At 40.1% G+C, this 23,715-nt stretch overlaps 1 protein-coding gene across 1 annotated transcript in view; it reads left to right on the top strand.

The window, feature by feature from the left end:
• IL17RD (interleukin 17 receptor D) overlaps positions 1-23,715 on the top strand; it is a 95,585-nt gene that overhangs the window by 57,865 nt on the left and 14,005 nt on the right. Inside the window, exons 2-11 of the mRNA XM_065408470.1 lie at positions 5,831-5,888; positions 10,142-10,267; positions 13,911-14,029; positions 14,526-14,646; positions 16,433-16,477; positions 16,577-16,728; positions 18,156-18,221; positions 20,266-20,320; positions 21,345-21,455; positions 22,911-23,095. Coding sequence (XP_065264542.1) covers positions 5,831-5,888; positions 10,142-10,267; positions 13,911-14,029; positions 14,526-14,646; positions 16,433-16,477; positions 16,577-16,728; positions 18,156-18,221; positions 20,266-20,320; positions 21,345-21,455; positions 22,911-23,095 — 1,038 coding nt within the window. The remainder of the gene's footprint in view (positions 1-5,830; positions 5,889-10,141; positions 10,268-13,910; positions 14,030-14,525; positions 14,647-16,432; positions 16,478-16,576; positions 16,729-18,155; positions 18,222-20,265; positions 20,321-21,344; positions 21,456-22,910; positions 23,096-23,715) is intronic.

The following is a 23,715-nucleotide window of genomic DNA, read 5'->3' as shown; positions in this document are numbered from 1 at the left end:
TCTCCATATATTATAACCGTTTAAACAAAACATTTTAAATAGTTTAAACTGTTAACTTTTAAAACGGTATTTGCATCCCTACATTGTACTAAGGGTTATATGAACACAATAAAGACAAACCTTGACCCAAAGAGTTCAGAAGGTAGGGTTATGACAAATGCAAAATGTGGATGAAATAGGTAAAAGGAGGAGGTGGAAAGCCACATTAATAGCAAAATGAATATGTTGAGCATAATGTATTCTCAGTTTACCACCTGCCTAATGAGTTTTATTACAACTGTAAGTGAGAATATAAATCAATAGGCCAAGTATATGAATACATGAGAGTTAGGATTTTAAAAGCCTATTAAATAGTGTATCTTATCCTCAATTCTGATAGCCAGGGCCGGCTCTAGGCACCAGCAAAGCAAGCAGTTGCTTGGGGTGGCATATTTGCAGGGGTGAAAGAATCCAGCATGGGAGCTGAGAACCAACAGGGGGCCCTGGGAGCTGTAGTTCCTTCGTTAGCTCCCTGCCTATAGAGCCAGCCCTGGAGCAGGGAAAGAACTACATTTCCCAGCATTCCCTCGGCCGCTAGTAACAGGAAAGGGAGGGGGAAGGAGTATGGAACTGAAATCTGCAGCTTGCTGTGAATGGTAGGGACAGAGCCAGCTCTAGGTTTTTTGCCGCCCCCCACCCCAGCCCTGGGCTCCTCCCTCACCCCTGTGTTGCCCCAGCCCTGGACTCTCCCCCGCTCACACCCCCTGCCGCCCCAGCTCTGGCCCCCCACCTGCACTCCCCTGCTGCCCCAGCCCTGGGCTCTCCCCCCACCCGCACCTCCTGCCACCCCAGCCCTGGGCTCTTCCCCCCACACACACACCCGCACCCCCTGCCACCCCAGCTCTGGCCCCCACCCGCACCTCCTGCCGCCCCAGCCCTGGGCTCTCCCCCCACCCGCACCTCCTGCCACCCCAGCCCTGGGCTCTGCCCCAAAGAAAGAATTGGGTGGACTAAATGGACAGTGCACCTCTCTATCTGAAGCCTAGCAAGGGAGGTACGTGGATCCCACTAGAATTTAAAATGAAAAGTAAGGGAGGGGAGGCTCTACTAGACTGGGCTGCTTTAGATACAGTACCAGGCACGTAGGAGGATTTCCACTTCTGAGCCATGGAAGCAGAAATTGACTTTTCTTTTCCAGATTTGAACACCCTCAAAATTCAGGAGTGCTCAAGCTCAATTTGGGCAGTTGTTACTTCATTTCTCCCAAATCAAATATACTGATCCACTGTAACTTGCTGTAGAAAAAGTAGAATAAATTGAGCAAGAAATGCTTCCCAGTGGTTATTAGGACTGGAATTGCTATTTTCAACAGCAATTTTTTTTTTTTTAGTTTTAGTTTTATTTGTTTAAAAGGAAGACCGTGATATTGCATTGGCAAATTCCCCATAGAAACAAAGAATGGAACAAAAGTATATTAAAAGCACCTCAACTTTTCCTCATTTATGTAGGACAGTCTTATAATATGCATTCAGATATCCTCCAGTCACACAAGCTGAAAATTGTTCCACTTTACTGCAGTCCTGTAACCATATGGGAACCAATCCTGTCTGTGTTCTGTGCACATCCAAAATTCCTGCTGAATGACCCGCCCTGGGAGACAGTTACCCGTGACCCAGGGCTGGAGCAGCAGGAGGGTGCAGTTAGGGGGGGAGGGGGAGAGCCCAGGGCTGGGGTGGGGGGCAGCCAAAAATTTTTTTGCTTGGGGCAGCAAAAAACCTAGAGCCGGCCCTGCTGATAGCTCTGGTTATTAGCTATAAATTACAGGTTGTAAGGGACTGATCACGCTAGAGAAATAGGAACCTAAAATATGGATATATTTTTTTAGCAGTTCATTGATGCTTCCTGGTTGAAAACATTCAAGTGGATTGTTCTATATCTCAGAGTTGGATTGGGGCAACAATTGACTCACAACAAAATGCCCAACAGTGATGGAAAAGAAACATTTTAGCCAAGAAAACTGAGGGAAGGGGCAAATCCTTGCTTTTTCCCCCCCAAATGTATAATAGGGCCTTAAATAGGACCCTGAAAAGATAGGACTTTACTTGTAACGGTCTCATCCACAAGACTGCCACACAGCCAATTGCATGGTAAGAGTTGGTCAGCTGCTGAAGAATCACGCACAGTGTGATTTGATGATGTGTCTCCAAGGAGTCTAGATATTTCAAACATGATGCTTACAGGTCTTAGCCATCTCCTGTTGCTTTAGGCATTGTTAGCAGTGCATCTACTGTTATTAGATAATCCTTCTACAATGTCAAAAAATGAGGTAATTTCTGGGAAGAGTGAATGAAAGCAACAGATGTTTCAGGAATAAATTCACACATAATGTAAAGCCACCTGTAACAAACAAGAAACCTGATTTTAATAATTGAGTTACAGGACCGAGTTCAATTGTGGTGTAACCCCTTAGGAGAGAGTGGGTAAATTTTACCAATAAAATAGAAAACAATACATTGATTTATTTTTCCTCAATTATTAGATCAATATTAGAGCTGTGAGCTTTAGAAAAACCCTCCAGGCAAGTTTTGAAAAAGGCAAATACGAAATAATAAACTGTACTGAATTCATTTTAGTTATTTCCTTGTTCATTCCACAGTATCATCAATGATATTAGCACAGCTCTGAGAAAAGTGTCAGGTAATTAACTGCACCTTTTTTGTGTAGGCCATACCTATTTAGATAACTGTAAATCAACCTTGTTCCACTAGCTCCTTTGCAATACAAAGGTGAGTTTCTTAAATGTTTGTTCAGAATCTGTAAGATCTTTCCCTATCCCTGAACCAGATTATACCATATTCAAATAAGCAGGGCCGGCTCCAGGCACCAGCTTACCAAGCAGGTGCTTGGGGCGGCCACTTCGGAGAGGGGCGGCACGTCCAGCTGTTCGGCGGCAATTCGGCGGACAGTCCCTCACTCCTACTCGGAGCGAAGGACCTCCCGCCTAATTGCCGCCGCAGATCGCGATCGCGGCTTTTGTTTTTGTTTTTTGTTTGGCTTCTTGGGGCTGCCAAAACCCTGGAGCCGGCCCTGCAAATAAGTCAAATTTTAGTGCTGTTTGACAGTGCTGCTTTAATGTTGCATGCAAGCCAAGTGCTTAAAGACACTGATAACATACTACTGCAGGTGCATGATCATGAATATATGATATATTGTAGATATAATTTATAAATACATATGTATACATAGGTGTGTGTGTCCATATAGACTCCCTATAGATACCATAGAGCCTGCTTCTCCACTGCTTTGCACCTTTTGCAGTCATTTACCCCTGCACAGAGATAGTCATATAATGTGAACAACATCGATGTATTATATTGCAACTCAATTTTGTAATCTTGGATTAAATAGCTCCTGTGACATATATGATAACACATGGGGCTGCTCCCTTTGAAATCAGTGGCAAAACTCTTGTTGTCTTTAGCAATAGTAGGATCAGACCTCATCGCTTTGATCCTTCCCTCAGTAGTTTTGGGGGATACTTTAAATGTATATTTGAATGCAGATAGATTTATCCCATAAAATGTAATACAACTCTAAAATATCAAGAGACAAATGTAACAATCATTTGTACTACTTGTGGAAAAAACATTAATATTTGAAAGTAAAAGCTGCTTTTTAGCTGCCATATATAAAGCCAAAGTGCAACATACTAGGCAAAAAGGCAGTGAACTTGAAGGTAAATCTGTACAATTGTTAACTCAATAATTAAAGCAGCAATTTGCTGAAGAAATAGTTCCTGTGTTAGGAGTAGAGATGGCTAACTGGTAACATAGCCTAAAGGCAATTATTAAGTCTTAAAACATTTTAATGAACAATTATAGGTGTCTCAAGCATAAAAGTAAACATGATTTCTGTTGAAATATAACACACTCTGAAACAGAATGAGAAACTATAGATTCTTGCATTTTAAAAATTGGTATCTAATGTACTTTACTGTATATTTACAACTTGTTCCTCTAGTAGAAAAGTTTTAGGATACAAAACCTGTTCCAACTGGAGTTGCTCCAGTTGGCAACCTTGCTAACTGTTTGTTGATTTTAGCCAACCAACCAATAAAGAGCGGAGAATTTAAATGAACTTTCTGTGCTGTTTTTCTTGTCTAATAAGAGTGTATGTTCTTCTTGGCGAAGACTGCCTCTTAATATGTGTTTGTACAGAGCATAGCATGATGGACCCTCAATATTGATTGGGGCCTCTAGGTGTTACTGTAATATAAGCAAATAAGATGTTACTGTAATATAAACAGATAATGAAAACGATAAATCACTCTTAAATCCATAAAGCACTTACAAGTATGAAATCTACACAATTCTGATGTCAGATGCAAAAACCTATGTTAAGGCTAAACATAAAATCACAGAAATGTAGACTGGAAGAGACCTTGAGAGGTCATCTAGTGAGTCGATCCCCTTGTGCTGAGGCAGGACCAAGTATACCTAGACCATCCCAAGTGTTTATCTTACCTATTATTAGAAACCTCCCAATGACGGAGATTCCACATCCTCACCGGGTAACCTTTACCAGTGCTTAACTATCCTTATAGCTAGAACGTTTTTCCTAATATGTAACCTAAATCTTCTTTGCTGCAGATTAATCTGCTTGCTCCTTGTCCTGCCTTCAGTGGACACAGGGTTGTGCACAAGGAGGGGCAAACAAGGGCACGGCCCCCCCCCCCCAATAATCGTCAGGGGCACAGAACTCCTCCCAGCCCTAGGGTCACGGGGACGGGGGAGTGAGCTACTCCCGAGGCCTCCTGGTATCCTGTTATACCTGTTCTTTGGTTACACTTTGATCTCTGTAGGTATGACTCCAACACCTTTCATAAGCACTGAATAGAGTTAAACATTTTTAAAAGGCAGTCTGATTTATCTGCAGGCAAATTCTGAACATGCTGAAAACTTGGCCATATGTGCCTGATGGTCAAGCAGATGGACAAAATCCATCTCGCCCTTCATGCACCTACTCACCCTCAGTTGATTAGCACAATGGGGAATTTCTCTTTTGTGGTTTTGATGGTTTTTCTCTTTTGTGGTTTTGATTTCTGTCCTGGAAGTTGCTAAGAAAACAGAACTAAGGTGCCATGATCACTCTTCTGTGCAATGCCCTGGTGCTCTTCTGTATTTCCCTTTATATTTAGGAATGACATTTTTTTTCTTCTTAGTTGTTCAGGCTTCCTTGTCATTAGGTCTGAGGAAATGGGCTCAGCCTCAGAAGAGACTGGCATTTTCTTGCTCATGTACGTTTGTTTGACAGCTTGTAGCTTAGTGGTTTTGAGCCTTATTAGATGCTGCTTGCAGTCACACTTTATTTCCTCTCTAAAGATAAGTTTGAGTCACTTTTTGACTTTCCAATCCCTGGGCTGATGGAGTATATCTGTACAGATCCAATCAGTTCAGAATAATGGATTTGGGGACACCAGTACCTTCCAACACAAAAAAACATAATATTTTTTTATTATTCAGATATACTGATCAGGTCATCCTCCTTAAAACTGCAGATTTTTCCTTGGTGTTGAAATTTGTTTCTTTGTGATTTGATGCCTGTGTGTATTTGAAAGCTACTGGCAGGAGAAAATATAGAATTTCAGGAATGCTGCAATCTGTTCTTGCATTGGTTGTATTCACATTGCCTGCCTGACAGGTTGAAGACAATATAACTCACCACGGATTTCCATGTGAGACTTTTCTTTTAGTGTGTGATGCCAAATTGAAACACCTAAAATTAAAATGTTTGTGTAAACTCAAAGCAAAGTCATTTTTATTCACTATATTTTTCTGTTGTTTCTCTGTAGGTGCTGCCACCAGTCAGCAAGAACGGTGGAATGCTTAATATCACCTTTAAATATGACAGTAAGTTAATCACCTACAACAGATAAAAAACTCAACTTCTCTCAAAAACAAAAAGCCCAACTCTTACTCTTATATAGCAACATGACTTTTAAAAAAAAATAATTCTCACAATTCTTGTAAGTTTGTGAACTGCAGGTTTATGTAAACAAAGATGATTGAAAAATGCTTTTGGTGAGATATTTTTACTAAATAATAATCTTCCCCACATTTCTACTGTCTGTTATGCATTCTGAGCCCATCCAATGTCTGTCATTCAAAAGTAAACCTCCATACAGGAGGCAGCAGCTGCCAAAAATAGGCAGTCACTTCACTCACGCTTACCAAAATTTATGCCATGTAAAGCAGGATTCCATTATGCCAAGTTTTACATTGCTTAATTTTTCTTTGGTCTCTTTAAAAGGAAGACATATTTACATTCTAAAATTAGCTAATGTTGATTTTAAAAGGAAATTGTCTGTAAGGTTTATATGGTTTTAAAAGGTTTTCCTTACATATACTAGTAATAACAATGTAGATTATTTAATACCAAAAAAGTTTAAAAATCTAGTATAGTTTCTATCCTTTGTGTGTTTCATTTACTTAAGAACATAAGAACAGCCATACTGGGTCAGACCAAAGGTCCATCTAGCCCAGTATCCTGTCTTCCGACAGTGGCCAAAGCCAGGTGCCCCAGAGGGAATGAACAGATCAGGTAATCATCAAGTGATCCATCCCGTCGCCCGTTCCCAGCTTCTAAATTCATGAGAAAAAATGTGTTTGTTTTCAGCTTTGTAGAAGCTTGTTTTTCTGAAAGCTAAATTTTGAGGGTAAACGGAGTTGTGTTCCTTTAAGTAGAAAATAAATTTAATTTGCTCTCATGTAAAGGGAATATACTAGAAATAGGTTTCTTTCCAATGATTAATGTTAAATATCTGAGTTTTAGTTTGTTCTCTCATGAACTATAATCTGACTTGCATATCTTGGCTCAGGATATGCTAACACATACTCAGATATCTGTTGGGTATACGAGGGCCATATCTGCATTGGGAATTTACCCTGTTTTGGCAATCAGGGGTCTGCCACCAGTATAGTTGCACCAGTGTAAACTTAATGTGTAGACTAGGAAAGCCCCGATTTTGCAGCAGTGGAGCTAAAATAAATTGCATCAGTGCAAATAACAGCTTTCCTTGTCTACATTTGGTGTGTGCACCTTTACAACTACATCACTGACTGGTTGCTGGAGTTGGAGTAAAGTCCTTATGTATTAAAACCTAGTATACTTACTGGAAACACTGAAGGAAATCCTTTTGTTTCATTCTGATGTATCTTAGTTTATCCTTGGTCACAATTTCATATGAGCCCACTGTTTATATGATAATTTCTGAAATATCAATCCTTTATTGTGAATTCCTGTTCTATGTCTAACCTCACATTAGTATTTAAAGAACGCCAGCATAATTTATGCCTATCAAATCCTACATGGAATAAATGGTCACTAGAAGAGGGTAATAATTTCTTACCTGAATAAAGAAAAGCAGGAAATAGCAATCAGAGCAGTGATACCCACTGGTAGGTTCACACAGTGGAGCCTGTTTAAACCCTAATAACTGTCATGTTTTTTACCATTAATTCTTGCATCAGGAGCTGGGGTTAACCAATGACAAATGTTAATTTAAAATGCTGCTCCAAACTCCCTGCCTAAGGGGGTTATTTAAGTTTGGCAGTACTGCAAGGAGGTCCCTTATACCAAGGCTGAAGATTTTACATAATACAGAAACATATACTGATAAAGAAGAGCCAATAGAAATAAAAATTTGGCTACCTGGCTCTGATTTAAAAGGCATTTATTTTGTTGCATAGCCTGTCCATGGGCTAAGACACTTCATAGTAGGGGTTAAATAATTTGTTCAAAGTGAGAAAATAAATGTTTATCCAGTTTCGTATTTAACTTGGATTTAACAGAAGAAATGCCTCCCTGTAAAGCCTGCAAATTCTTCACTGCTGTGTTCTTTTTAAACATTTTAAATCAGGAACTCACATTCAACCCTGAGACATTTTGTGTATTGCATTTTGGCAAATTGTTATTTCAACATAGCATTTTAGTAACTAGGATCCAAAATCTTAGGCAAGGCTGTTAATTGGATCCAGACCTTGCAAGAAGCTGTTACTCCAAACTTTCCATTGAAAGAGATATTTCTATTCTCCTAAGAGGAAATTCATGCTGTCACTCGGTTGACTTTTAGCAACAAATTCCACTTACAATAACTGAGGACTAATTGCTCAATTTTCATAAAACTTAATATAGTACAAAATATATTGTTCTGAATTGTGCAACAGTTACCTAAAGGAGCCAAACAGCTCACCCTTGTCATTTATGGTAAAACGCCCATTTCAAAGATTCAGTTTGTGTGATTAATAATTTTTCATTTGTAGTTTTCAAGGGAGTGTATTTGATTTAAATTCTTATTTTCTGCATTGGCTTGATAATATCAGTCAACTTCATTTGCAAGCATAGTACAGCCTAGTACCTAGCATCAGATTTTGAATAACTGATTATTAAAATTTGGCACTATACACTTAGAACATCAGTCCAACATTTTTTTTTTGTAAATTTAGTAGATTTTGCAAGTAGAGAATTATAGTACTATGCCACCCACACACAGTGCAGGTATTACCAAATCCAAGCATTCAAAAATCATGATTACACACACACACACACACACACACACACACACACACACACACACACACACACACACACAAATTTAATGAGATTGGCCTAAAAATCGTGAGAGGTTAAAAAATAAACTTTGGAATAGTTTTATTTGACTTCTGATTTTTGAGTCTTTATGGTTCACATTCTCAGGCTTTTCTCAGTAACTATATATATTTTTTTTAAATGAAAACTGAGATCTCACATAATCATATGATTCTAGGAGCTGAGGCTTTAATAACATCAAATATTGTGAAACTCACAATAAAATAATGAGATTTATCGACATTAGAGTTCTCAGTGGGCCCTAGTGGCAGATAGATGGGGTATTGGAGCTGTGTGGTTGTTGAATAGATTGGAGACTAAAGGTCTTCACAACAGAGGTGAGAGGAGATGGATTTAGTGAGTGAATGCTGCAATGGCCAAGTCTGCTTTATGGACTGGAATCAATCTGTATCTTTATTTCAGAAGATGAGCTGCACTATGGTAAGTTAGCAGACAGTGTTATGTATCTGGACTGAGGTCTTGGTAACTAGTGAGAACAGTGGCTGTTGGGATCTTCGGAAGTTTGTCGTTTGTACTGATATTCCTGTGGTACATGGTGCCATGGCGGTACAACTTGCTGAGCTGTTTGAACAACATGGACTAGGTCCAAGGATGTTATCACAGACCTGGTGAAAGTAGTTGTAGTTAATGGTGTCTAGAATCCATGATTTGCAGTCTGTTTGCGTGTGATGTTTTAGGAGAATATGTAGAGGGGACACGGAAGAAGATTTGAAAAAAAAATTAAAAAAACAAACCCTTTTCTTGTGCTCTTGCTGTACTGGGGAGTAAAGAATTTTGCTTCCCTTTGGAAACTGCAGCCTCCATTATAGATGTCCTGCCCTCTGGAGCCATCCGGTTCACCTGTACTGTATGTGGTATTATTACCAGATGACCAAAATATTTGGTGTGTTAAGGAATCAGTCAGGTGTGATTTATTTTGTGGTTTAATTACTAGTGTTATTGAATCTCATTTTGTGAAAGTAAGCCGTTTTCTGTGTGTCTGTCTGTCTCTCTTTGTCTGAGGTGGTGGGAGCAAGCTATCTGTAGGCCTGGTAGCTGGATAACTGAGAAGTAGTGGGATTGATATTAATAATTGCACATAAAAACAATAATGAAAAAAGAAAATGAAACCAGGCTGCTTTATGTAAATTAATAAATTAAAGTTTGATCTCCTGGAATGGTTCAGTAGTACATTCATCCAAACAGGGATTACAGTGCCTGCATTGTTTTTAATTATCCTGGCACTAAAGCCCCATTGTAGACTTAATGTGCAGTAGATATAACAATACAATAATTGAGGTATTTGAAGTACCTATTTTTAAATTTGATTATTTTTCTAAAAATGTTAAGGAATAAACTAAATCTTGCTCACTTTACTCACATGAATAGCATTATTGGCACTACTAGCATGAACAAGGCTTTCCAGATTTTGTCTTGTGTCAGTTTGTGACTTATTTGGTCCTGCACAAGACAATTTTTATGTTTTATTTAAGTGATTTGTTTCTCAATGTTTTAGATTGCACTCCTTATTTGAATTCAGTGGGAAAACACGTGATTGGAGATGTGCAAAATATAACAATCAGCCAGTATGCATGTTCCGAACAAGTTGCAGTGACAATAATTTGGACAGCAAATCTACTTGGTAAGTATTAGAGAACAAAACAGTTTAAATCAGGGGTGGGCAAACTTTTTGGCCCGAGGGCCACATCAGGGTTGCGCAACTGTATGGAAGGCCGGGTAGGGAAGGCTGTGCCTCCCAAAACAGCCTGGCCCCTGCCCCCTATCCGCCCCCTCCCACTTCCCGCCCCACTGACTGCCTCCCTCAGAACCTCAACCCCTCCAACCCCCCCCCCACTCCTTGTCCCCTGACTGCCCCCTCCCGGGACCCTCGTCCCTATCCAACCCCCCTGCTCCCTGTCCCCTGACTGCCCCGACCCCTATCCACACCCCCACCTCTTGACAACCCTCCCGGGACTTCCACCCCCTATCCAACTGCCCTCTGCTCCTCGTCCCCTGACCATCCCCTCCTGGGACCCCCCACCCCTAACTGCACCCCAGGATCCCATCCCCTGCTCCCTGTCCCCTGACTGCCCTCCCGACCCCTATCCACATCCCCGCCCCCGACAGGCCCCCCAGGACTCCCACTCCCAACCCTCCCTGTTCCCCATCGCCCGACGGCCCCCCCAGAACCTCCGCCCCATCCAACCGCCCCCTCCTCCCTGACTGCCCCCCAGGACCCCCGCTCCCTTACCCAACCCCCCTACTCCCCACCCCCTTACCAGCAGCAGGAGCTCGCAGCTGCGACACCCGGCCAGAGCCAGCTGCGCTCCCCACGCTGCCCAGCGGGAGCGGTGGGCCAGAGTGCAGCCCGCGCGGCGGCGTGGCTGCGGGGAAGGGGGGAGAGCAGGAGAGGGGCCGGGGACTAGGCTCCCTGGCCGGGAGCTCAGGGGCCGGGCAGGACGGTCCCACAGGCCGGATGTTGCCCGCAGGCCGTAGTTTGCCCACGTCTGGTTTAAATCATCTTGTCTTTTGTAACAATCTCTCAATGATCATATTAATTTAAAATAACTTGTCTTTTCCTCTCATACTAATTAAGGCCTGATCAAAGTAACTTCGTTATACACCGAAGCATATATTTTATTGGAATCTATATTCAGGAAACAAAAAGGCTACAGTTTTATTTTTTTAAATATTCTCACACTCCAACACACAAAACATAGCATTAAAAACCGTTCTGTACCTTTTAAACAATTATAGTTTAAAAAAATATGAAGGTTGTTATACACACAAAGAAAAATTATCCCTCTGCTCTTCCATCAGAGTCTCAACTTTGAATTTCTTTGCATTTATTAGTTTATACTGCCTCATATTGTCACTGCTAGAAAAAGTTTATTTCTCACAATTTTAAACATTTAGAACTGAAGCTGTTTATCTACTTAAGGACTAGACCCTAAATGCAGATTGGAGTAATAACATAAATAAATATTTATAGATTTTATACAGAAAAAAATGAACTACAGTTCCTTTTGGTGTAATTTAGTTCTGTAGAGTGAATAGGTATTTGGTATTTTGTCCATATAATGAATTGCTGCAGTGTTAATATAAATATGTATAGGTTTGTTTACACTTGAAATGCCACAGTGGCACAGCTTCACTCCTGCAGGGCTTCAGTGTAGACACCACCTACGGCAATCTGAGGGGTTCTCCCATTACCATAGGTAATCCACCTCCCTGAAAGATGGTAGCTAGGTGGACAGAAAAATTCTTCTGTTGACCTAACACTGTCTACACTGGTCAGCTTAACTATACCACTCAGAGGTGTGGATTTTTCACACCCCCGAGCGACATAGTTAAGCTGACTTCATTTTCCAGTGTAGATCAGGTCTATTCAAAACGTTAGGATAGTAGTTACTCCACGTTTGCAATGCTACAGTTCAGACATTGATATCTCAGCCACTTAACACTGTTTTCTTTTAAAAGAAATGCACTCTTCATTATGGATAAAGATTTTGCAAACTGAGTACAAAGCATTCAGAACACTTAAACTTCTATTCTTGAACATGTGCAATTTAAAAACAACCAATCTCTTGAAAAGTTGAATATTTGTTTTCTTTATGTAAAGCAGTGGTCCCCAAACTTTTTACCTCACACCCCGTTCATGCCCCCCCAACCCCAGGAGCCAGGGCTGGGAGAGGGGACTGCGGCTCTGGGAGGGGGGAATGCTGGGGCCACAGCTGGGTGCGGGCATGGGGCCGGCGGCCAGGAGTGGAGTCCTGGGCGTGGGGCCGGCCCCATGCCTGCCCCCAGCTGTGGCCCCAGCATTCCCCGCTCCCGGAGCCGCGAAAATGTTCCCTGAAAATGTTCTAGAAAGAGAAGAAAAATTTCCTAGAGCTTCTCTGTCACATTTGGTCCATTTGTAAATAATGTTTGCATAATCACATTTGATAACAGCTAAATTTGTAACAGAAAATAGTGATTAAGTTTGTTATTGGATATTAAGAGAGAATGTGGATGATACCTAATGCTTTCAGTAGCATACTGTTAGTGAATTTGGTAATCTACAGCTGCAGATTGGATAAATCAAATCTCCAGGGGATTCAAAACTTGGTATTCTCTCTTGTAATGATCAGAGGTTAATCCTTTTGAAAGTATCAGTACAGAACTGCAGTTGAAGGGTCTCAGGTGACAGGGAGACTGACACTTCTCTTTCATGGTCTGCATGTTAGCACAAACAGTGCTTTTGTTCCACTTATTATTAAGAACACATTGGGCAGGTCATGGCTCTTTCTCTTCTACAAGATTATAAAACATTTTTTAAAACTGGAGAAATAGAAGAGGCTCATGGAAACACACAAATCTAGATAAACATATAATGTTAAGTGGCATTAATCCATTTTGGTTTATGTAATCGTTAGCTTATGTTAACTGCAGTGGTGACTTTGGTAAACATTATATTCTGACATATGTAGAAAACTTGTAATTAGATAGCTCAGTGGTGATGGTAGTGGGGCTTGAAGAACTGGGCAGCATCTTTGACATCTGATCCACAACATAATCGAAGCACAACTCTAGCATTGTGACATTTGCGTCATCATGACTCAGTGTAATGTCCTGGTGCAATACCATGGTGAGAACATTAGCAAGCAATGTCACAACATTTTGCTGAGAGTCTATTGTGTGAGTCTCTTGAGCAAAATGGGTGTAATTTCAGTCTCACTTATACATAACTATAGTTAAGGAATAATTCTACTTAACCTAATTCTTCTGCTGTTCTGCAATATTAGAACTAAACAAAATCATAACTACTGCATCCAGCCACTGTAGTCCAGTGGTCTCATAAATGACAGGAACACAATATGGATGCAGTGTTTCCATTCTTTGTGAACAAAAATGTTACAAAATTGTTTACCGCTAATAGTGGCAAAATTGAACAAATACAGTGTATTACCAAAGCTGCTGCTTATGATTATTTTATTTATTTGTAGTATGGTAAAACCCAAAGGACCAATTGGGGTGAAGCCCCCATTGAGCTAAGCACTGTACAGATAAAGAGTGATGGTCTGAGCAGAGGAACTTAAATTCTAGATAGAATTTAACAAGTCAGAAAAATGTTGAGAGAAAGGAAGAATTATTACTGACACCCAGCTAACAAACATCTTATGCAGCGGGGATAACAATGGTGGTTAGGCATTATTTTTTAACAAGTGTAGTGCTTTAAAACTGCATCACACACAGTGAAATGTGTTTTTGAAATATTTGTCTGGATTTTAATTAAATGTTTGCAGGGATTGAATTCCTGAAAGGATTTCGAGTAATACTTGAGGAGTTAAAATCAGAGGGAAGACAGTGTCAGCAAATGGTTTTAAAAGACCCAAAGCAGCTCAACTCTGGTTTTAAAAGAACTGTAAGTGATATGCTTTAGGGAAAAATTCATTATTGGTTTGATCCTGCATGTGGGCTTGAAAGAGACATTTATGTTTTATTAAACTTTTTTTTAAAACGTGCTGCTGACTAGCCAGCAATTTGCTTGCTAAATAATTAAACATTTTTAGTTATAATATTTTTAATTTAGGGGCAAATCTAGCCCTCACTCCCTGTCTACTGAGGCTCCCTTCTTGGTGGAACCAGCAACTTCACTGCAATGACGGGACGTTAATCTGAGGAACTGTGCAGCAGTTGAGCATCCCTTTAGCAGTGCAGAACCCGTCTCTATGGGGCTCCCTGCATGGTAGTGCACAGGTGGCAAGAGAGGGATGAGGCCATAGGATTCCTAAAGCACTTAATTTTTGTTCATGTCCAGGAGAATTGTGGGCTTCTTTTAAAACAATATACTCTTAAATGGACATGGCAGATGACTTAAGAGTATATCAAAATCTCTTTATTTATGTTTATGTTTTTAGGGAATGGAATCTCAGCCTTTTTTGAATCTGAAATTTGAAACTGATTATTTTGTAAAGATTGTTCCTTTTCCTTCCATTAAAAATGAAAGTAATTACCACCCATTTTTCTTCAGAACTCGACGTAAGTATCGTACATATTATCTTCTCCCTCCTTACCTCCCCCTCCTTTTTTTTTCTTTCCTTAGGACTTGTCTACGCTTAAAATGCTGCAGCGGCGGCGCATGCTTCTCCCATTAGTGTAGGTTCTCCACCTCCCCAAGAGGCGGTAGCTAGGTTGACAGAAGAATTCTCCCATTGGCCTAGCACTGTCTACAGCAGGGGTTAGGTTGGTTTCTCTGCATCTCTCAGGGGTGTGGATTTTTCACACCCCTGAGCGACGTAGTTATACTGACCTAATTTCCTATTGTAGATCTGGCCTCAGTCAGGAAAACAGAAAAGGCAGAGTTTAAGGGGATGGGTGGCTGAGGAGAGGAAGCACCTGCTGTGATCTTAGGGATGAGGTTCACATCCAGGCAGAGTCCTAAATGAAATTAGTTTATAGACCACAGATTGGTCTGTAGTGGACAAAACTTCAAATTATAAAACCACTACCATAGGTGCTTGAACTAGGGGTGCTGCAGCACCTCCTAGCTTGAAGTGGTTTCCATTATATACAAGATTTACAGCTTGGGTCAATGACTCTCAATACCCCCACTATAAAAATTATTCCAGCACCCCTAACCACTACAGAGAAATTGGCAAAAGTAATAGTCTCTGTGTAGCAGAGGCCTAGGGCTGGCCACCATGGACAGCAGATTACCCCACATCTGCCTACTGTGGGGTTTCTTGCATTTTCCCCTGAACCATTTGGTGTTGGCCACTGTTGGAGGCAGAATACTGGATTAGACAGACTCAGGTCTGATCTAGCCTGACAATCATGTTCCTATGGAGACTGAACTACATCTTCCTTCTTAATGAATAGTGTCAGTGGCAGGACAGTATGGGAAAGCTTACACAGACCATAGAATCATAGGGTTAGAAGGGACCACAAGGGTCATCTAGTCTAACCCCGGCCAAGATACAGGTTTTGTTGTGTCTAAATCATCCAAGACAGATGGCTATCTAGCCTCCTTTTGAAAACCTGCAGTGAAGGAGCTTCCACAACCTTCCAAGGCAGTTTGTCTCAAGGTCAAGATTTTAAAATGGATTCCTAAAGATAGACTCCTAAATCTACAATTATTTATTATTCCAGAATCAAGTCATTTTTATTCTAGAATAGAATGTACACATAGGGAGTTATTCCAGAATACCTATTCTGGAATAGCCATGATGGTCCATTTTCCGTATGAGGATAAGCCCTAGGTGCCTATATATGGGCACAGGCACATAACTTTAGGTACGCTGTTTTTTTTAAATTTTGGCAATCAATCTTCTTTCCCCACCCCACCCCCACCCCCGCTAAGAACCTCCACTCTTCGGGATTTTCTTCTCTCTAAAATGTTTTAAAAATAGTTTAGAGTAAATAATTTTTCTGAATTGATTTGGTATTTCCAGTCCACTCTGGTAATGCTGACTAAAGTAACATTTTAAATATAGTCATATAAATGTGTTTGTTATAAGTTAGCTTCTGTCATCCTTACTCACATATTGCTTATTTCAATAAGTAACATTATTTCAAACAAACTGAGTAGGCTGTTTTTCGTGTGTAGAGGTGGAGAGTGATATGAGCAATGACAAGGATGCTGAGCTTGCTAAATATGGCAAAATCTGTTCATTCTGTACTATTTGGGGAGGCCCTGGATAAACAAAAATGGTGAAATAGCTTGCATTTTTCTGCCTTCTTTTCCCCCTTCTTTCTCTTTATGGAGTATAGCAGTTGGAAAACCTAATCTTTATTATTAATGTTCCTTTTGTGTATGTGTTCGTAGCGTGTGAATTGTTGCTACAGCCAGAAAACCTTGCCTGCAAACCTTGTAAGTAAAATATAGTATTTTCCATTCATTCATGTTACAAAAATATCATTGTTCTTGAAATAGTAATTTTCCAATTCATAAATATCTCTCCTCTGACAGTCTGGAAGCCCAGGAATCTGAATATTACCCAGCAAGGTTTTAACATGCAAGTGTCTTTTGATCACGCACCTCACAACTTTGGCTTTAAATATTACTATCTTCACTACAAACTTAAGGATGAAGGATCCTTTAAACAAAAGACCTGCAGACAAGTACGTTACTGGGTTTCGCGACCGTTGTTTTAAAGATTTGTGGTAACCGTTAAAAATTCTAGATGACCTTAGCTTTTCACATGTTTAAAAAATGTAAAGGACTTTTATATTATTTCTATTTTGGTAGTAAACAAAGGCCCAAACCAGGATTGGGGCCCCATTGTGCTAGGTACTGTATAAATACATAGCAAGATATTGTCCTTGCCCCAAAGGGGCTACGCTCTCATTAGTAGTTTTAATTGTATTTTTATTTATAATTATAATTAATATTTTCCTCTTTTCATATGCTCCTTCTGAACAGAATTTCAACTCCTTAAATTTTGTCCATCTGAAATAACTCCCCAAGGTAGTCCTTTCTTTGAGCATTTAGTTAAACTTCCCTTCGTGTTTAAAAGAGGGATGAGATGGCAGTGGTGAGTGGGAAAATTATAGCTAGTGCTCTCTGTGGGCCCAGTACAATGCCCATCCAAACCCAGGGGGGTCTTGTCCTGAGCAATTCACCTGAAATGGGAAAAGTTTGGATGTTCAAAAATAATGCAGTGTTTAGTAAATAGCTTCTGATATTGTTAGAAAAAAAGTCTGACTGTGCTGGAAGCTTTCGGGGAAAGGAATGTATGAGGACAAACTTAAAATACTGTGAGCTATGCCCTTTAGAGTTCTGGTGAGAAATCTAAATGCTAAAATCAGAGTTAACCAAAAATAAAATAATAAAGGCCAACGCTTTACGGGAAGTGTGTACCATAGACTGGTGGCAATAATATGGGTTTATTTTGCTGAACACAACAACTCCATACATTTGGGTAATGTTTCATCTTTCCTACTGGTACTGCTAGTAACTATTATTTAGGGCTGGTCTACACTAGGGAGCTTACAGCAGCCCAGCTGTACCGATGCAGCTGCGCCGCTGTAAGATTGCTCATGTAGCCACTGTATGTCAACGGGAGAGCCCTGTTCTGTTGACATAATAAAACCACCTCCACCAGCGGTGGGTAGCTAGGCCAGCAGGAGAAGCTCTCCTGCCAACATAGCACTGTCTACGCTGGCGCTTCTGTCGATGTAACTTACGTCGCTCAGGGGGTGTTTTTCATTTTCGTTTTGTTGAGTTAAATACTCCATGGCAGCTGACAGGTTGTTCAGTCCACCAGAGCTTGAGATTAAGGAGCGTCAGGGTATAGTGTAAAACTTACTTGTTATCTCAAACTTTCATAGGCCTTTGGTGGCCGGAGATTCCAGTCCTTGGATATTTGAGTAGAGAGGTTGTATTTCTTTATCAGTATTGAATTGGATTTTGTTTGATGGAAGGTGCCTGAGTACATGGTGGAAATGTGAAGTTTCAACTCAATAACATTAGCTGTAAATGCATTTACCGTTAGCTTTGTAAAGCATGTGAACTACTTGTACAATAATTTCCTTCCTTTTCTTTGCAGGAACAAAACACGGATATCACAAGTTGTGTTCTTCAGAATATAGCTCCAGGGGATTACATCATTGAGGTAATATTTGTGAAGAGTTAATTAAATGCAGCTAAAGAAGTATGATAAATAAATTAATTGCAAATAAAATACTGTGGGCCACATTCTGCTGTAATTTACAGCCTTGTACACCCTCACTGAATTCAGTGGGGGCAAATTAGCATTTTTAGGTCAGATCATACTTGGGCCTTGCATGGCTGTGCAGTAGTGGAAAAAGAGCAAAAAGCCTCCCTGTCTTGCACCTCCCTCATGCAGAAGCCAAGCACAATTGCAATCTCTCTGCTTTCCCAAGCACTGCTCACTGCTGCATCCCCTGCTGTGCGCCAAACCAAAATCCTATTCAGAATTTTGGCGCTTGGACCCATCTTAATTATATTGTAAATGTTGCTTATTTATTTAGATTTAAATAATAATACAGTAGTTATAAACTGACCAGTCAACCACACACCTCATTTGGAACCAGAAGTACACTATCAGGCAGCAGCAGAGACACCCCTCCCCCCCCCCCCCCCAAAAAAAGAACCAAATACAGTACAGTACTGTGTTAAATGTAAACTACTAAAAAAAAAAAAGGGAAAGAAGAATTTTTCTTCTGCATAGTAAAATTTCAAAGCTGTATTAAGTTAATGTTCAGTTGTAAACTTTTGAAAGAACAACCATAACGTTTTGTTCAGACTTACGAACATTTCAGAGTTCAGAACAACCTGCATTACCCAGGTGTTCTTAATTCTGAGATTCTACTGTAAAGAAAACTCCTATACAAAGACTCTAGGTGGCTTGACATAACAAACTACCCAGGCAGCATTAAAAAAAACAAACATTCAGACAAGGAAAAATAGTGCAACTCAGCCAGCCCAGCTCACTCAGGCAGGCAGCTTAAAAAAAAGCTCCTTCTTACCCCACCATGCCATCATTCCACTAACAAACCCTCAATCCTCTGCTAAATCCTGTCAGACAGATGGCTTTTGCAGCATGCCTGGAAAGTCCCTAAATTCTGGCTACTTTAGACCAGGGAAGGGAGTGGGTTGCAGAGTCCTGGGCCGCTCACAGGGAATGCCTTGTCCTGCCAGTTTCTCCCTGTCTTTTATAACAAGGGGGATCCAGCTCAAGCATCTCTGCTGACCACAACTTTGCAGTATGTCAGGGGATCTTTTGTGGTTGGCTTCTCAGGCAGGCAGGTCCCAGACCATTTAGGACTTTAGAGATCATAACCAACATCTTAAACTCTACCCAGGGACCAGTAAGCAGCCAATGCAGATTCTGGAATACCTTGTACAATATGCTACCAGCGAGATCCCCTACTCAGTAAGCAAGCTGCTGCGTTCTGCACCAACTCAGTCTTCAAATGGCTTTAAGGTGTAGCCCCATGTAGAGCGCCTTTTAATATTCTAATCTTAAGGTAACAAAGGCATGGATAAGAGTAGAGAGGTCGGCATCCAAAAGAAAAAGTTGCAACCTCCTGCTCAGATGCAAATGACAAAAAACTGACTGAGTTACTGCTGTATTATGATTATCCAACAACATAAAATAATGGTGTTGGGGACTTTGGACCCATTGAGTAAAAGTCTATTAGGTGCTTTTATTTGAGTTGGGGAAGAAAAGGCAAAAAATGTTCATGAAAATTTTCATTGAAAATGTTTTGTGTATTTTTGCTGATTGTGAAAAAATTTGACCATCTTCACTTTTTATTAATAGAGAGGATTCAAAGAATATAGAGCCTATTCACGAGAATTTTATCTCCTACATCCCACTCCCATTCCTCCTCCCTCCCTCTTACCCCCCTTTTCCTTTGTCTTGGACATCAATTAGGTTGGATTGTTTCCTTTTTTTAATAGGCAGGTTTTGTTTGAGGATAGTATTCCAGTTTTACCGCAATATGATTTGTATTCTACTCATCCCTGATCCTATCGAGAAATGACTAATTCTAGGTACTTCTCATCAGTCATTTGTAATGGTAGCTTCCTTCAGTTCTGGTCCTCGGGGTAATTGAAGTGTTTTTCACATTGCAAAAATGATTTTTCTGTATCTTTTTCAGTATTTAAAATGAGAATTTTCTTTTTTAAAGCTGGTTGATGACACTAACACAACAAGGAAAACAATGCACTATGCACTAAAACCAGGTAAGAATTTTCCTTTTAAAGTCAACATGTACTCATTTGTAGTGATAATTTGTGTTGAAGATCATTTGCCAGAATAATAATGACAGGACTAATGGGGTTTGACCATGCTTTTAAATGCAGTCTTGTGATCTTTTTGACAAAAAATAATATTGCTTTTGTACATCTGTGATTTTTACTTCCATTTTGTGCTTGTAAAGAATTGCAAAGGCAAATTGTGCAAGATAAAATTAAGTATAAAGATGATTTTGACTGTTAGTGGTTTTACATCAAAATATTGTAGAACTAAGAATCCTTACCGGAAACTAATTTTTGCTATATACACTAATGTGAAAAATCAGTTTAAAAATTGTTGAGACTGCATCTTAGTCACATTCAAGTAGTAGCCTGCAAGCAGAGTGTGGAAATAATGTAATGCAAATATGTAAGCAGCCTAATGTTACACTAATGTAATCACACCCTAAATAAAGTTCTACAGTAGTTACCTTTCAATCGATTATCACAAAGATCCCATGATGGGATGAAGACTGTGAGTGACAACTTGCTCCTCAAGCACTATGGAACTTTTGACCATAAGGGTAGACTTATCTGTGCAGGAGACAGAGCTTTCTCTGGGGGCAGTTTGAGACCGCGGACCAAATTCCCCCAGGCACCAAGGACCATCAGAAACCTCACCAACTTCGTTCCAAGTGCAAGGCGCATTTCTTCAACCTGCCTTCTCTAACATAAACACAGAGCAGTACATTTAAAAAATAAACAGAACCCAACCAAAACAAAACTGCACTACACACATAATTCTTTCCCTGGGGAGAGAATGAGATGGAACAAACCACAGGCAAGAGATGTTAGTCACCTCACTTAATGCATTATTGGAAGGCGCTCAGATCTTAGCTTTACATTTTGTATATTTGAGAATTACTTGATGATATTGTGCTGCAGTGGTTGTCAGTACCAAATATGAAGATGAGATTAGATAATGATACCATAACTTACTTGCACAGTGCTAATTCTGCTTTATTTTTTCAAGTACATTCCCCGTGGGCTGGACCAATAAGGGCCATTGCCATTACCGTTCCCTTAGTTGTCATCTCAGCATTTGCAACGCTTTTCACAGTGATGTGCCGTAAAAAACAACAAGGTATGGTGTTTATTTGGCATGTTGTTTCATTTGAAGGAGAGTTTGCTTGTCAGAGCAAATCTGAAAGGAAAATAGATTTATTCAAAACACAAATTTCTTTATCATAAGAGCTTTCCTTTTCACTCTCCCTACCCCCGAACCCACCCCCAAACCTCTGCATCTGCTGGAACTTGCAGCAAAATCTTAAAATCCAGTGTTTGGTGTTAATTTGTTACCCTGGAAAATATTGTGTCATATGTCCTGCATTATGACTTCACTGCAAAATCCAGCAGAAGGACAAGATGGGTTGTGTGAGGTGAAAACTTATTTTATTTTATTTTTTTAATGTCTATTAGTGAAAGTAGTAGAGGGGAGATGATAAGACTATGCAGAGAGTGAAGAGATCCTGAAGATGATATATTTTAGACTATTTCCTCTTTCAATACAGAATTATTTAACTGATGAATCATAGTGGAAGGAAAGTAAAACCCTGAAGCGTGCATGTAAGCAGGTGTAATTCCCAGTCTCCATGAATCTGCACCCACTAGAATTAGTCCAAACTTACTCCCCCTTCCTGGTTGGCTTTATTCAGAATTCAGATAACAACAAAATCCCTTAAATCTCAGCCTAATCCTTCTCCTTACATTTGACTATTCATAAGGTTTCCCTGCAGACACTTCCTAACTTAGATTCAAGCAACCACTGTTCACTTCTGCCTCCCTTATATCTAGGGTGGAGCTTGCAAGCCATACCTGCCACACTGATTTATCAGGAATTAGTCAATACTACGGTTCCAGGGAGTGATTGGGTTTCTCCCCTATAGAAGATGGGGTTTCAGCCCCCAAGCCTCACAGATCTGTGATATCTCCCTGGATCTTGGGGATGAGGGATTCTACAGCTTGCAGAAGTTATCTGGGCTGAGTCCTTTTCCCTTCTGGCCCTTTATGACATCATAGCATGACTCCAGCAAAAACTCAGATGAACACTAAAGAATATGGGCATGCCACAGAGAGATTGCACATGTTTCTGAAGGGTATCAGGCCCCCTGGAGTTTCATTCTCTTCCCTACCAGTATCACTGTTTTAAAAGGAGCCCATTGCATTGCTAAGCAGGAAACTCTCACAGAGAAGTATGTTTGAAGTTTCTGATTTCTGAACAAAGAGGTGAGGTTCCTATAACAGTACTGTGGTAATTTCGTAGGGTGGATGGAGGTGAAACTGTCTAATTTCTTCTGTTCACAGAGCAAACCTTTCTAGACATGTCTTTGCACAGGCAGTAACTATCCAATCAGTAACATCTTTCACCTCACAGGCTGATAAAATAGAAGAGGAAGAAGGGAGGGAAAAAGGAATGTCTTGGGATGAAGAGCCTTTTACTATGTACTTGAATAATGAATCTGTCAATGTTAAAGAAAATTTTTGATCTTGGATAGAGTGAAGATTTTTGTGTTTTTGTTTTTTTTCCCTTCCAATTTAGAAAATATATATTCCCATTTAGATGAGGAGAGCTCGGAATCTTCTACATATGCTGCAGCACTCCATGTGGAAAGGCTCCATCCCCGGCCAAAAGTGTTCATCTGCTATTCCAGTAAAGATTGCCAGAAACACATAAATGTCATTCAGTGCTTCGCTTATTTCCTTCAGGACTTCTGTGGCTGTGAGGTAAGATCACCACTTCTTCTTTTAATGTTTGGAATTACCTTATTCAAAACATTGCCCCCAAAACTCGTGATAGCCTAGCCCTTGAAAATATTTCACCTAGACAGAGATATTCTAATCTCTCTTTGCTAAAGAGAGTAGCTTCCATTAGTGTTAGTGGAAACTGCCTACATTAATTTTACCTATGTGAATTTTCTCCATTTAGAGAAAAAAAGCAAACCAAATAATGCATGACACAGTATTGTAGATAATTTGTGTCAGTCCTAATTCTCTCATTCAGTCATCCTTAGCTCTTTATATATTAACTACCAGAAGCATATGCACACATTATGCTTGTCTAGTTATCAGAATTTATATCTTCTGTAGATTACAGACACAAAGAAGCTCTACAATCTATCTAATCTAGTTTAGTATTTCTAAGGCACCTCTTATGCCATGGTATTGAAGCAGTGATCTCATGCATGCACATTTGAATCAATCATAAATCTTGTCCAGAAGAAGGATTTGTGCAACACACACATTATACATAATAAAACCTTGCTAATTTGGATTAACCCCTGAAATTCTTTATCATCCTCGATGGCTTATTCAGTAAATTTTTCATTCTTTTGATGCTATATGAA

Source organism: Emys orbicularis, chromosome 7, assembly GCF_028017835.1.
Source record: "Emys orbicularis isolate rEmyOrb1 chromosome 7, rEmyOrb1.hap1, whole genome shotgun sequence".
NCBI lineage: Eukaryota > Metazoa > Chordata > Testudines > Emydidae > Emys > Emys orbicularis.
Note: the sequence above shows the minus strand (reverse complement) of the source record. Positions and strands in the feature narration are given on the sequence as shown.